Source organism: Exserohilum turcica (genome assembly GCF_000359705.1).
Source record: "Exserohilum turcica Et28A unplaced genomic scaffold SETTUscaffold_21, whole genome shotgun sequence".
In the NCBI taxonomy this organism is placed as follows: Eukaryota; Fungi; Ascomycota; class Dothideomycetes; order Pleosporales; family Pleosporaceae; genus Exserohilum; species Exserohilum turcicum.
In genome coordinates, this window is record NW_007360037.1 from 476,481 (window position 1) to 489,322 (window position 12,842).

The following is a 12,842-nucleotide window of genomic DNA, read 5'->3' on the forward strand; positions in this document are numbered from 1 at the left end:
GGGGGGGGTGGGGTGGGGGAACCAGGACTAGCACTACCAGCAACTAGCAACTAGCAACTAGCAACTAGTAACTACTTAGCGCTCCCTGATCCTTACAGCTTACTTACAGCTTATCTATCTGTTACTTTAGCTCCCGTGGCTACCCGTCTGTCCGGCACTACTTTGTTGTTTATTGGGACTACATATATATATACATACATACATATATACATACACATGTATATAATTTCATTTTTTATTTTCGCATAGTGTGGTAAGTAAGTAATCGTGTCTTTCTTTTTACAATAGTGTGTGTTTTTTTTTCAGTTTCACAGAGTTTAGGGGAATTCGGAAAGTAAGTACGTAAGTAAGTAAGTGCACGATATGTAGATCCAGTAAGTAACTAAGTAACTAAGTAAGTAACTAAGTAAGTAACTAAGTATAGAGGTGTGAGTTGGTGTTGTGTAGGGGGGGTACTTACGGTACATATGGTATATACATACATAGTGTTAGGCTAATGGTAAGGATAAGGATACTTAGAGTGGTGTTACAAGTAACAAGAAGGATTCTCTCCTTGACAAGTGACGAGATGGCTGAAGGCCTATGGACGTCCACGTCAGAAGGTAATGATCATCGCGGGGCTAGGTCACGTGATGTGCCATCCCGCCAAGAGCAACCATCCAAGGGATGGCAGGACGCCTTGGGATGGCAGCCATCCCCAACATCACAACCATCCCTGGGATGGCAAGGATGGAAGGGATGGCAGGACTGAAAGCAATGAGGATATAAGGATGGATGGGTTTCATTATTACTCTCGTTGTGGTCAACTCAAATTGTACTTTCTTACTAGTTACTTTACTTAACAAGATTGTTACCTGTTAGTCTATAGCAATATAGATTAGTAGTTGTCGAACCTTTGTTGCCTTCTGCTAAAGCACCCCAATCCACTGTCTCGCCAGACAACCTCACGGAACACTAACGTAAAGCTCACCGGCCTTAGTGTGGGACCCGGCAAGAGAAGTATAGACCCAAACCCCGTGTAACAAGTGGGATTAGTATACGGGATGCGTAGTTGAGACGAAAGGGTTTTTTTTGTTTTTCTGATTGTGTGTTTATGTATGTATGTATGCATGTATAAGACTGGTGTGTTATTGTTTGTTGTGTTGGGTTGGGTTGGGTGGGGTGGGGTGGGGTTATAGGACATTGTGATAAGATGGATGGATGGATGTAGAAGCTAGAACATATCAATGCTAATGCAAACACGAATCAAAGCACAGAAACGCAGCGCAAAACAAGAGAAGAAGAAGAAAAAGAGAGAGAGAGAGAAGCAAGGAAACACGATATTCACCCGAGAATCACAATGGAAGATGACAAGATAAAAAGTATAACTAGCTCCATTTCGCATCTATTAACTTGCTACCGATCAATCGCATAAAGTCCGTCTTTAAGCTTCTAAGACCAACCATTCTGAACAAAACCACAAACCCGACAAAAAAAAAGAGGCCACCAAAACTATAAAGGGGGGAGGAGGGAGAGGGAGGGGTTCAAACGAGGGGAAATTACTTCCGTCGATACTATCTAAAAAAAATCCATCAGATGGTCAAAGATTACTTGATAGCCCTCGTTTGGGACCCAGTCAGGCAGACCCGGCGTGTTGAAAAGTTGTGTGCCCTTGCCCTCGCTGAGAGTCATGGGGTGATTAAGCAGCGCCGGCCTTCTTGCCCTTGCCCTTGCCCTTGGCGTTCTGGTGGTGGCGGGCCTCGAGATCGCGAGCCTCGACGTCAGCCTCCTCATCCTCGACGTCGCGGGCGTTCTTCTTTCCCTTGCCCTTAGCACCCTTGGCGTTCTGGTGGTGGCGAGCCTCAAGGTCGGCAATGTCGCGGGTCTCAAGGTCATCTTCGGAGTCTTCAACATCGCGAGCATTCTTCTTGCCCTTGCCCTTAGCACCCTTGGCGTTCTGGTGGTGACGAGCCTCAAGGTCGCGAGCGTTCTTCTTTCCCTTGCCCTTGGCACCCTTTGCGTTCTGGTGGTGGCGGGCTTCGAGCTCAGCAATGTCGCGGGTCTCAAGGTCGTCCTCCTCATCGTCGACAGCACGGGCAGCAGCCTTAGCCTTAGCAGCCTTGGCCTTCTTTCCCTTCTTGCCCTTCTTGGGGTCGCGGGCCTCGATGTCGCGGGCTTCAATGTCGTCTTCAGAGTCCTCAACATCGCGAGCAGCAGCCTTGGCCTTAGCAGCCTTAGCCTTCTTGCCCTTCTTGCCCTTCTTGCCCTTCTTGGGGTCGCGGGCCTCGATGTCGCGGGCTTCAATGTCATCCTCTTCGTCGTCGACAGCACGGGCAGCAGCCTTGGCCTTGGCGGCTTTAGCCTTCTTTCCCTTCTTGCCCTTCTTGGGGTCGCGGGCCTCGAGGTCGCGGGCCTCAACATCCTCCTCTTCGTCGTCGACGTCGCGAGCGTTCTTCTTGCCCTTGCCCTTGGCGCCCTTTGCGTTCTGGTGGTGGCGAGCCTCAAGGTCACGCTCCTCAACGCCGGGGACTTGAACGTCGACGTCACGGGCGTTCTTCTTGCCCTTGCCCTTGGCACCCTTTGCGTTCTGGTGGTGGCGGGCCTCGAGTGCTTGCTCTACGGGAGCTTCCAAGTCACGCCTGGCAAGGGCAGCGACCAGGTTGGATGCGGGGATGGCCTCGCTTCCGGGCAGGCGAGCCTTGATGGCATTGTCAACCGCTTGTTTGTTGTTTGGCACGACGTAAGCCGTGGTGGAGGCGCCCAAGGCCAAAAGAGTGATTGCTGTGAACCTCATTGTGAATAGTAAATAGTTGGTATAAAGGATCTGCACAGCAGAGACGAATGTATGAAACTAAAAGAAGCAAGTTAAAAGAAGGAATAGGAGCTAGTTGGAAGAAGATAAAGAACGTTCAACGCTTGATGCCTTCTTTGCTCGGAGGCAGCGACGGCTTATAACTGTCGTCGAGGGCGGGCCGTGGGGCGTGGGCCGGGCATGGAGCCGCGTTGCGCGGTGCGCTGAGACGGTGCGCATTGCCGTTAGCCCTGATGCGGACGTGCCGGCGCTGGCTCGGTGGAAAAGGTCGTGGTGATGGCAGTGCCAGTGTGGGAGAGCATGGTGGGCGCGGGTCGTCAAACAGCATGAGCCGTGACAGGTGCTTTCTCCACCAACGAACGCTGCCGAGCGGCGCCAAGGCCTGTCAGTGCCGGGGGGCGTCCATCGAATCGGAACAGAAGTGGCGCGGCGGCGGGATGCTGGATCCATGGGCGACGGAGGGGTGGTTGCGACAGTCCGCGGCATTTTCGCGGCGTGCGGTCGTGGGCATTGAGCGGGCGTCAACACAACCGTTGCACGTTGCGTGTCTCAAGTGCGGCGGCCACGACATGTTTTGCCTAGCGCGCCAAGCTGAAACCATGGTGCGATGCTATGAACATCCAGCCTTGGCTGCCCGGCGACATCTCTTGGCCACGCGCCCCGACTGAAACCCAAATAGCCGCTCGACCAACGACACTCCCCAGACAGTCACACACGCCGCGTCTCAGCAATGCTTGGTGAAAGCTTGTCGTCGTTTGACGTGGCCCCAACGGCTGCGCCAGGCTACACTTGCCTGGCGCCATTGCATGCAGCGGCCGCGTTTCAGCTGCTCCGCGTTTCTGGAATGCTATGCCAGTACCATGGGAATACTGCCCATGGCAAGAATGCGCCTCAGGTACCCGCCGTGCAACCATGGTGTCGGTGGCTATCTGTGATTAGCGATATCCGAGGGCCGCAATCAAGGCCCCAAGCCGCTGTACCCGAGCACAAGTTACTGTACCCAGGCATCATCGCGATTACTATCATGTAATATTGACTTACAAATCTAGGTGTAAGAATTGTATTCTAGTAAGCTGCCTAGTTGAGCACTATCACTACTATTGCCACAACAATAATTACTACTTCTAGGCATTTCCATACTACGCAAAATCCAGCAGACTACACAACTTGTTCGAATTGATCTTGGAGTTAGAATCCTCTTCTGTTGTATCACTACCCATATATCAATCTTACAATCTTACCTTAACATTCCATTTAAACACTCTAGAATAAAAGGAGAGAAAAAAAACCCCCCGTTACTTAAACAAGTACACCGCCACACTAAACTACCAAGAAAACTAGTGAATACATGACTCGACATGCTAGCGTCTAACCGCCAGAATCCTACGAGGCTGTGTCAGACTGTTAGGGATTTTCTGATCAAGGACCCGTTTGGATCACTGTGATAAAAGACTGTGATAAACTTGATGGTAGAAACTGATTGTATTGATTGCTCTGCGCTCTGTATCTGTAGGGGCGCGAGGGCGCGCCCCTTATGAGAGCTATCGCTATTGCTTTTGTATCAGGTAGGCCGCTAAGTATCAGCCTCGCCTAGGGTGAGGTCTTGGCGATCAGCCCTGATTGGTTGGGATCACAGAATCCTGGTGCTCGAGTCCGCACCCGGATTCTGCCACTTATCTGACAGGCTGTAACTACTGTAGCCCACTAGTACGCCCATCTGCTACGGTACCTGTTACGCCAATGACTAGTATGCGCCATTCCATCGTACCGGCTATTGATCCTCATGTGTGCGTGCGTGTGTGTGTGTCCCCTTTATCGAATTTCCCTAGCATTCACCTGTTTTGGTCCTGGTCATGTGGCTGGGCAGCTGAATGTCCATCTCTCCCCTTGCTTTCCTCTACACTCTTTTTCTTTTCCACACTCTCTTCTCTTCTTCTTCTTCTTCTTCTTTTCTCATCGCAGGTCGACTGATACTTTGATCTTTTCTTCCTTTCTCCTTTCTCCTTTCTGCCTTACTCCCTCCTCCTTTCCTCTTCTCCCCCTTTTTTCCATCTCCCCCAGTCTTCCCTCCTTGACATCTACTTTGCTTTTTTTTTGATACCCACCGAGCAGTGCTCCACCTTACATTCCAAATCGCCCTTTTATCTTTACTACTATTATTATCACTCTCGATACCCCTAGATCTCCTACCCCTCCCTACCACCGCGCAAAGACAAACAAAAAAACAAAAAAACAAAAATGGAGAAATACACAGACACCAGCAGCCACGCCCCCGAGTCGGACTGTGAAGACGCCTCGCTCATCACCCCGCCGCAGTACGAGCGCGAAGAGAAAAAACGCCGCCAATCCTACATCTACATCACACTGCTCAACCTCTTCATCTTCACCATATCCATGCTGTCCCTCACCTGCGCCGTCATGTCGCAGCGGCAGGCGCCCAGCACGTCGTTTGCAAAGTTCATGGACGAGCACCACGCCTTCTCACCCGCAACACACAAGGTGGAATACACCAGCACGACGTTTGCCTTTGCGCAGCCCATGAACAGCTCCAAGTACGTTGGCACTGCCGAGTCGGTCGACGACGCCTGGCGCGAAATCGCCTATGTCCCCGACCAGATGGTGTCGGTGGCCGACTTCCCCAAGCTGGGCAAGCCGGCGGACGCGCTGCAGGTCACAGACCCGAGGACGGGCGAGACCGGGTACCGTGTTGGCGTTGAAGTGTTCCACCAGCTGCACTGCTTGAATCTGCTGCGCATGTCGACGTATCCCGAGTACTACGGCAAGCAAGAGTGGAGCCAGACCAACGACAAGCCCGAGAATGTGAGGGCACATTTGGGTAAGTCTTTTTATTTTTTTCCCATGTCCTTTCTTCCTAACCCCCCCCTTTTTCTTTCTCCCCAGTCGCCTTTCCCACCTCCCTTTCCACAACTGCAACGATACCCGCAACGCCAATACCAAGATACCGTCTCGCTAACATTCAAATCGCCAGATCACTGCATCGAGGTGCTCCGCGTCAACCTCATGTGTTTCTCAGACGTCAACGTGTTTACGTTTCACCCCCGCCCAGGAATGGGGTACTGGCCCGACTACAACAGCAAGCACGTCTGCCGCAACTTTGACACCATTTTGCACTGGGCCAAGGACAATGCCATGCCCGAGGCGGATGTTTGAGCTACGGGTCCTGTGTCTGACTTGTTCGTCGTCGTCTCCGTCCTTGGCGTTTGGTGGGCTGCAAAAGCGAGCAGGCTGCTTCAATGCTCTTTGGGGCTTGGTGCGGTTCGTGTATGCTATCAGCTATGGGGGAGGCACTTTTTGTTTGTATATAATGCCGTAATGCCGTGCGTCGACCAATCAGCGCGTTTTGGTGTACGGGGGCCCTGTCATGGCGGGACGTGTTGGGTTGCATGTGTATGTATGTAGCGCCAATGTGTTTGGGTCGCGTAGGCGTTTCAGACGACATACTGGCGCATTGGCACGCATACATGGACATAGAGGGAAAGGCGGGAAAGAGGAAAAACATCCATGTAACGTTTATATGGTATTCTACATTGCGGATCGTCGTGCTATCCTCATGATGTCACATATGATACATGTGCGCTGTTACTCGAGCGCAGACGTCTGTCCCTGTGAATGACGTTTCGTTGGACCCCCCCGAACCATCCATCATCCTTGAACTTGGTACCGGCACACTCTTTCTGGAATCCTTTCTTCCTGCGCCACCTCCGCCACCTCCGCCACCAAAGTTTCGTATAAGCGAAGAGTATATCATCCATCCGTACAATGCGTCCCCACTATGCATTTCCTGCAACCCCAGAGTGTGGTCCATGCCATGAAATCTTACACAATAACCTCACCACAGTCGACATAGTTTGGCCGCCACTTGCTCGTGTCCAGTTCGCCCTCTGTGCTGCTTGGTACCGTCACCTGCACGGGCTTGTACAGATACCACGCCTTCAATGCCGCTGCCGCTGCTCTTATCCTTGCCTCAGTCAACGAGCTGCCTGCTCCCTCGCCCAGCTTGTCCTTGCCGCTGTAGACACCCACCACAAACACGGGATGTCTGCTCAAACGACCAGTCTCCGAGATGAGTCGTGCAATGGGTGGTTCAAAGCCTTCTCGCGCGCACAGCGTTGAAAGATCCCGCGTCGGTGTGCGGAAGTCGAACAATTTGCTCATGTCCAGGTGTCTGCTCAGGAAATGGTCGCGGAAAAAGCGCTTGACGAGGGGTGAGCCGAGATGTTGGTGTAGTGCGCCCATCAGTGCGCGCACAAACGACTGTGCGGCCTCCTCTGTCGGCACTCCCGTGTTCTGCAGGGAATGCGGGCCAGGTGCGGCATTCTCCGAGCCAAATTCATCCGTCTTCATAATTTTGTGTGTTGTAGTGACGTTCCAGCTCCACGGTACCTGCCGCTTCAGGGAAGATGGGAGATCGTCTCCAGATTGTATGCGCTTGAATTGTAGTAGGCCGGGGTCCACTTCACCACCGGGCTCAGCCGCCGCCTCAATGCCCCATTCACGGGCCATTGTGGCTAGTGCCTTGGGCCCAATGTATGCTTCTACTGCAGCAAAGACAACCGCCATGGGCAACCGTGGGTAGTTGCACACAATCCACTCGGTTGTGTAGTAGCTCAGCAGATGGCGCCCGAGTATCGACAGTGAGGCATTGTTGAATGCGGGGTTGGGGTCTGCAGAGGGGTGTACGAGGGTGCGTGCGAGGGCCTGGAGGGGGAATCGGGGTGGTAGTGATAGCCGGCTCCGGAGGGCGTGGAGTTTTATCGAGCGCTCGGCGGCGCTGGGATGTGGGGAGGGGAGGCTCTCGAGTGCGAGAGGCTGCGAGCCCGCGGGGCGTAAGGCGGCTGCCGACGACGCACCCGAATTTGCAGCAATCTCGATTTCCAGGTCGCCGTCGTGCGGTATGGCGGCCGTGGTCTGGAAGCGAGCCTGTATCCGGTGGCTATGAGGTGCAATGCCTCTCTGGGCATTCTTCGCCGCGGCACATGGACACGAGGGCCGGCGTGGCAGTGGTTGGGCCAGCAATTGCGAGGCACATCTCGATATGGGTATCCGCTTCATTAAGGACAAGACGCAGCAGAAGGACGCAGAGGAGAGGAGCAAGGCGGAGTCGGCGACAGCAGCAATTGGGCGCTCGTGTGGGCTCGTCGAGGCGTGGTTGCGACTGCCAAAGAATTTCCGCCAAGCCTGCGGGGGCCCGTGCGCGCCCTACGACCTCACTGAGCGACGGCGACGGCGACGGCAGCAACAACCCCTCGAGACCGCATATCCACTCGCACGACACTCACCATGGGCGGAGGAGGAAAGATCCCGTACGCCTGAACGCCTGCCATTGACTGCCGCACACACTGAGCCCCGCGTAGATACCCCAAGCACGTCTGGTCGCCCGCCGGTGGTTGGTACGCCCAACCGGCCAACTGGAAGGCCAACACGGCCGTAGTAGGCCTCGCCCTCGGCGGCATCGTTGGCATGGCTTGGATGCTCAGCGCGAACCGCGAATACCGCGACAAGATGCCCGAACGCCACCGCTTCTTCCCCAGCCGATAGTACGCCTGGCGTCCCTCCACCCCGTGCACCACGCCGGCAGCTAACCATGGCACAGCTGGAGCAAGCAAATCAGAGAGCACGAGCGCAAGCAGGACCAGAGCTAGGCGGAGAAGACACTGGGGAGCTAGGCGGATCAGGGGGTGGGAGGCATTGCAGCGCCCGCGGCTATGGCTGTACATAACTAGCCAGCCGCTGCTTGAAATCTGAAAGCCTATTTTCGACACAGACACCGTTCCACGTCTCTCGGTCGGCTGTGCGGGAGAGCACCGGCATGCCGACTTGTTCAATGGCAAAGCTGGCTGACACTGACCCCCACATTGCCGCCTCTTCTAGGTTGTCCATGACTGAGCTGGAGCCGCCGCGCAGCAGGCCCACTGCAAGCCCGCCCAGGAAGCTGTTGCCGCCGCCTGTGGGATCCACGACCTTTTGTGCCGATTGATGATATGCAGGCATCCACTTGCGCTCGCCTTTGCGCATCACCAGACAGCCGTCCTTTCCACAGCGCACCACCACCCCGCCATTTCCGTCGCGACCAACGCCATGCTCCAGCCACTGACTGCTCAGCGCTTCAATTACCCGGAAGTCGACGTGATGTGCACCGTCGGTGTTGGTTCCGAAGAATCCGCCGAGCTCATCGTGATTAGGGCTGATGACGTCGACGTACTTGAGTGCCTTGATGCAGTTGTCCAGCTCTTGGGGTGTGCACACGTCGGGGACTGGCTCCCAGATGAATATGGGGCGACTCGCCGTGCCCGACTCGTCGTGGTGCTTGCGCAGGGCCATGATATTTTCGACAAGATCGATGCAGCGCAGGGGCGAGCAGATCAAGTGAAAGGACCTGGACCACAGCAGCGGCGTGTCTACGAGGGCATGGTGGTCTATACGCAGCTTGGGGGCCGTGTAACGGAAGGCTGCGCTTGTTGAGTAAAAGGCGAGGTGTGCTGACGGTGCTGGCACGCACCTCGATGCTCGTTTTCTCCCTCGTAGCCGTTCCATCCACGCGTGGTCAGCCGCTGCGGCGTCTCGCGCATCAAGACACCCGTCTCCCAGCGAGCAATGTAGTCGCGCAGGGCATGGGGAAAGTCTGACCCGCAGTCTACCACCCAGCCCACGCTCTTGGACTGGGGCGGCGGAGAGAAGAGGCGTGCGCCGAGGGCGCAGTACGTGCCTCCGCCACCAACGATATCCTTGACTGGGGGCTTTGGCGGGGGAAATTCAATCTCGTCTTGGAGGGGTTTAGTGCACTTGCAGAGCCTCACAGCACAGCAGCAGCATACCGATGATGAACATGCCCAGCGTGCAGAAGTCTATGGCACAGCCATCTCGGGCCATGGCGGCAGGTGTAGCTGGGCTGCGGGCTGCTCGCAGTATCCTGTACGTGTGTAGTAGTAGTACTTGTCGTGTGTAGTATGTCGTGGTAGTGGTAGTAGTAGCACCGCGTAGGCCGCTGACGTGCATGCGGCGGACGGGCCACGCTTGGCTGCATGCGGCTAGCGCAACGTGGGCGGGCGTGGCCATGCGCCTTGCGGGCAGCAGAGGACAGCAACCTTGGATATTATTACTATCCCATTATTCAATTGCGCCCGTTTGGCCCAGTCAGCCTGCTCTGAACCGCCGTCCTCGCCCTGCCTCGCACACGGGCGTTTGTCTAGCCAGCGCCAATCATTCCCCGTTAGGCACGGCAAGCGTCGCACGAGCTGCACAGCGCCGCAGCTGCCCCCCCTCCCCTCCCTTCCCCGAGCCTGGAGTTAGCAGCAGCCCGAACAGACGTGCCTCTGCCACAAACGCAGCAAACGCGCCTTCCCCGCATGGCCAACAACATGAATAACCTGACGACGCTGATCAAGCGGTGAGTTCTTGCCCATGACCAGCCCGCGACCTCGCCCTCGCACCATCGACCCACCAGCCAGCCAACTCCCTCCCCCAGGCTGCCCCATGAGCACTTCACACCATGGCCCATGGTCCCCATCAGCCACACTCGCTCGGCCGCCACGGCCAGATCCGCGTCACGGCTGACAAGGTGCTGACGTCCATGATCCATAGGCTTGAGGCCGCCACCTCGCGTCTCGAAGACATTGCCAGCTCCGCCCTCCCAAGCGCCGGCGACGGCGTTGCCAGCTTCAATGGCGCCTCGCTGAATGCCACGCCCGGCGCCACAGAATCAAACACCAACGCAGGCGCCCCGAAGCTGGTCGCTGAGGCTGCGCCCCCGCCAGCAATTGAGGCTTTCGACGAGCTCGTCAACTCAGAACTGAAGGAATGGCTCGAGCTGAGTGGGAAGCTGGGAAGCGTCATTGAGGGGCAGTCCAAGGCCGTCGAGGGCGCTTTCGCCGCCGAGCGCAAGTTCCTCTTCATTGCCAACAAGGCCAAGAAGCCCGACGACCGCACCCTCATGGAGCTGCTCAAGGACCTCCAGGCAAACATGGAGAAGACGGACGAGTTTAGACAGAGCAACCGCGACGCGGCTCTGAAAGACCCGCTTTCCATGGTTGCCGACGGCGTGGGCTCCCTCGGCTGGGTGACCATCGGCCAGGGCGGAGGCATGAAGCCCCACGAGCACATCAACGAGCTGGTTGGCGGAGCCCAGATGTACGGCAACAAGGTGCTCAAGGAATACCGCGACAAGTACCACTTCCCCTGACCTTGGCGTGGCAATCAACTAACATATCCAGGCCCGAGGGCGAAGTGCATGTCAAGTGGGTTCAATCTTACTACAGGCTGTTCAAGGCCCTCGCCGAATACGCAAAGAAGCACCACACCACCGGCGTAGCCTGGAACAGCAATGGCATCGACGCCAAGGAAGCCGCAAAGCAAGTCTCTGGCGGGTCCAGCATACCTGCACCACCAGCTCCAGCAGGAGCCGTGCCACCACCGCCTGGTCCTCCCCCACCACCAGGCCCGCCGCCACCGCCTGGTACGGCACCTCCGGCTAAGAAGGCTGCTCCCGATATGAATGCCGTCTTTGGGGAGCTCAACAAGGGCTCCGACGTCACAAAGGGACTGAAGAAGGTCGACCCAAGCCAAATGACGCATAAGAATCCGGCATTGCGAACGAATGCGCCAGTGCCCACACGCAGCGATAGCACCAGCAGCCTGGGCAGGAGTAAGAGCCCCGCACCGCCCAAGGCGAAGAAGCCAGAAAGCATGCGGACCAAGAAGCCTCCAAAGAAGGAGCTGGACGGGAACAAGTGGATAATAGTATGTTTGGCTCGTCTACAAACACCATATCTTGATGCTGACATGTGCCAGGACAACTTTGACTCGCCGAGCGAAATGATTGAAATCGACGCCGAGATCAACCACTCGATTCTCATTTCGCGCTGCAAGAACACTACGATCCGCGTCAACGGCAAGGCTAATGCGCTTTCTCTCGACAACTCGTCACGCACATCTCTTATCATCGACTCGATGGTCAGCTCTATAGACGTGATCAAGTGCCCCAACTTTGCCCTCCAAGTCCTCGGCACCCTCCCCACCATTCTCCTCGACCAGGTCGATGGCGCCACTGTATACCTATCGAAAGACTCATTAGCGACTGAAGTCTTCACCAGCAAGTGCAGCAGCGTAAACATCAACCTCCCCACTGAAGACGACTATGTCGAGAACCCGCTACCCGAACAAATCAGGAGCTACGTCCAGGATGGCAAGCTTGTCAGTGAAATCGTGGAGCATGCAGGTTAGATGAAGGCCATAGTTGTTGTTGGTTTGACCGTCCGACTGCAGATGAAGATTTGGATACGGTGTTGCATTCGGTAATGTCTGACACGTCTGTTACTTTTGTCCTGTTTGGATCGTGCCTGGTGGGACTGTGTCTTCGTGTCATAGTAGACAAGTTATTGATAAACCCTATTCTTATCTGCGAACCATGTCCTTGTATCGTGCGCATGCCAAGTGATGAATTAATCATGTTGAGTGTAGCAGCAAATGTACACTGCGGCTCTGGGAACAAACATATGCTTATTTTTTCAGTTTCAAAACAGGAACTAGAAATACGAGAAACTCCTTTTCCGACCTCTTGGTATTCAAAACGGAAACAGATGGAATAAAAAGCACAGTCCCAACAGCCAGTATCGTTGGCTGTTGACTTGCACTTTTTTTTTAGAAAAAAAAATTTACCTTTGGCCTTTTATCTTATCAGAGTTCCTGCATATTCATACATATACGCGCACACATACATGCCATATATGCATGAATAAACGAAATCATTAACGTATGTGGCAAGCGAGCGCCGCAGGCAAGCGAGCGCCGCACCCCACCAAACCTGCGCACCTCTCCTATCTCAACGAACAATGGCTCAACGTAGCGCTACTCAATTAGCTTTAAATGAAGCAGATATTTAGCTTGCTATTTCTTCTATTAATCTCCATCAAACACAAAGTAATCGTCGCGCTGCTGCTGTCTACAACGTGTCTGAACGAACAATCCGCCGCCGACGCGCTGGTATACCTGCTCGACGCGATTGCCAGCCTAACTCAAAGAAGCTCACTAAGCT

The 12,842-nt window shown here is 54.9% G+C and overlaps 6 protein-coding genes across 6 annotated transcripts; 3 read left to right on the forward strand and 3 right to left on the reverse strand.

Moving 5' to 3' along the window:
* Window positions 1-1,372: 1,372 nt before the first annotated feature.
* On the reverse strand, window positions 1,373-3,232 carry SETTUDRAFT_47593 (uncharacterized protein). The gene has a single exon (XM_008027937.1). It carries the CDS (start codon window positions 2,771-2,773, stop codon window positions 1,679-1,681), a length of 1,095 nt encoding a protein of 364 aa, XP_008026128.1. The 5' UTR covers window positions 2,774-3,232; the 3' UTR covers window positions 1,373-1,678.
* Window positions 3,233-5,029: 1,797 nt separating this feature from the next.
* SETTUDRAFT_131590 (uncharacterized protein) lies at window positions 5,030-6,320 on the forward strand (the record flags this gene model as incomplete). Its single annotated transcript, XM_008028034.1, has 2 exons — window positions 5,030-5,627; window positions 5,781-6,320. The coding sequence occupies 2 exons, from the start codon at window positions 5,030-5,032 to the stop codon at window positions 5,960-5,962; spliced, it is 780 nt and encodes a 259-aa protein (XP_008026225.1). The 3' UTR covers window positions 5,963-6,320.
* Window positions 6,320-7,921, reverse strand: SETTUDRAFT_169336 (uncharacterized protein). The gene has a single exon (XM_008028035.1). It carries the CDS (start codon window positions 7,862-7,864, stop codon window positions 6,629-6,631), a length of 1,236 nt encoding a protein of 411 aa, XP_008026226.1. The 5' UTR covers window positions 7,865-7,921; the 3' UTR covers window positions 6,320-6,628.
* A 171-nt stretch (window positions 7,922-8,092) lies between these two features.
* On the forward strand, window positions 8,093-8,454 carry SETTUDRAFT_161455 (uncharacterized protein; the record flags this gene model as incomplete). The annotated part of the gene is made up of 3 exons (XM_008028036.1): window positions 8,093-8,115; window positions 8,167-8,349; window positions 8,406-8,454. The coding sequence occupies 3 exons, from the start codon at window positions 8,093-8,095 to the stop codon at window positions 8,452-8,454; spliced, it is 255 nt and encodes an 84-aa protein (XP_008026227.1).
* A 61-nt stretch (window positions 8,455-8,515) lies between these two features.
* On the reverse strand, window positions 8,516-9,682 carry SETTUDRAFT_110452 (uncharacterized protein; the record flags this gene model as incomplete). The annotated part of the gene is made up of 3 exons (XM_008028037.1): window positions 8,516-9,261; window positions 9,312-9,575; window positions 9,628-9,682. The coding sequence occupies 3 exons, from the start codon at window positions 9,680-9,682 to the stop codon at window positions 8,516-8,518; spliced, it is 1,065 nt and encodes a 354-aa protein (XP_008026228.1).
* A 289-nt stretch (window positions 9,683-9,971) lies between these two features.
* SETTUDRAFT_169338 (uncharacterized protein) lies at window positions 9,972-12,156 on the forward strand. The gene is made up of 4 exons (XM_008028038.1): window positions 9,972-10,199; window positions 10,394-10,975; window positions 11,023-11,548; window positions 11,600-12,156. Exons 1-4 carry the CDS (start codon window positions 10,159-10,161, stop codon window positions 12,029-12,031), a joined length of 1,581 nt encoding a protein of 526 aa, XP_008026229.1. The 5' UTR covers window positions 9,972-10,158; the 3' UTR covers window positions 12,032-12,156.
* The last annotated feature ends 686 nt before the right edge of the window (window positions 12,157-12,842 follow it).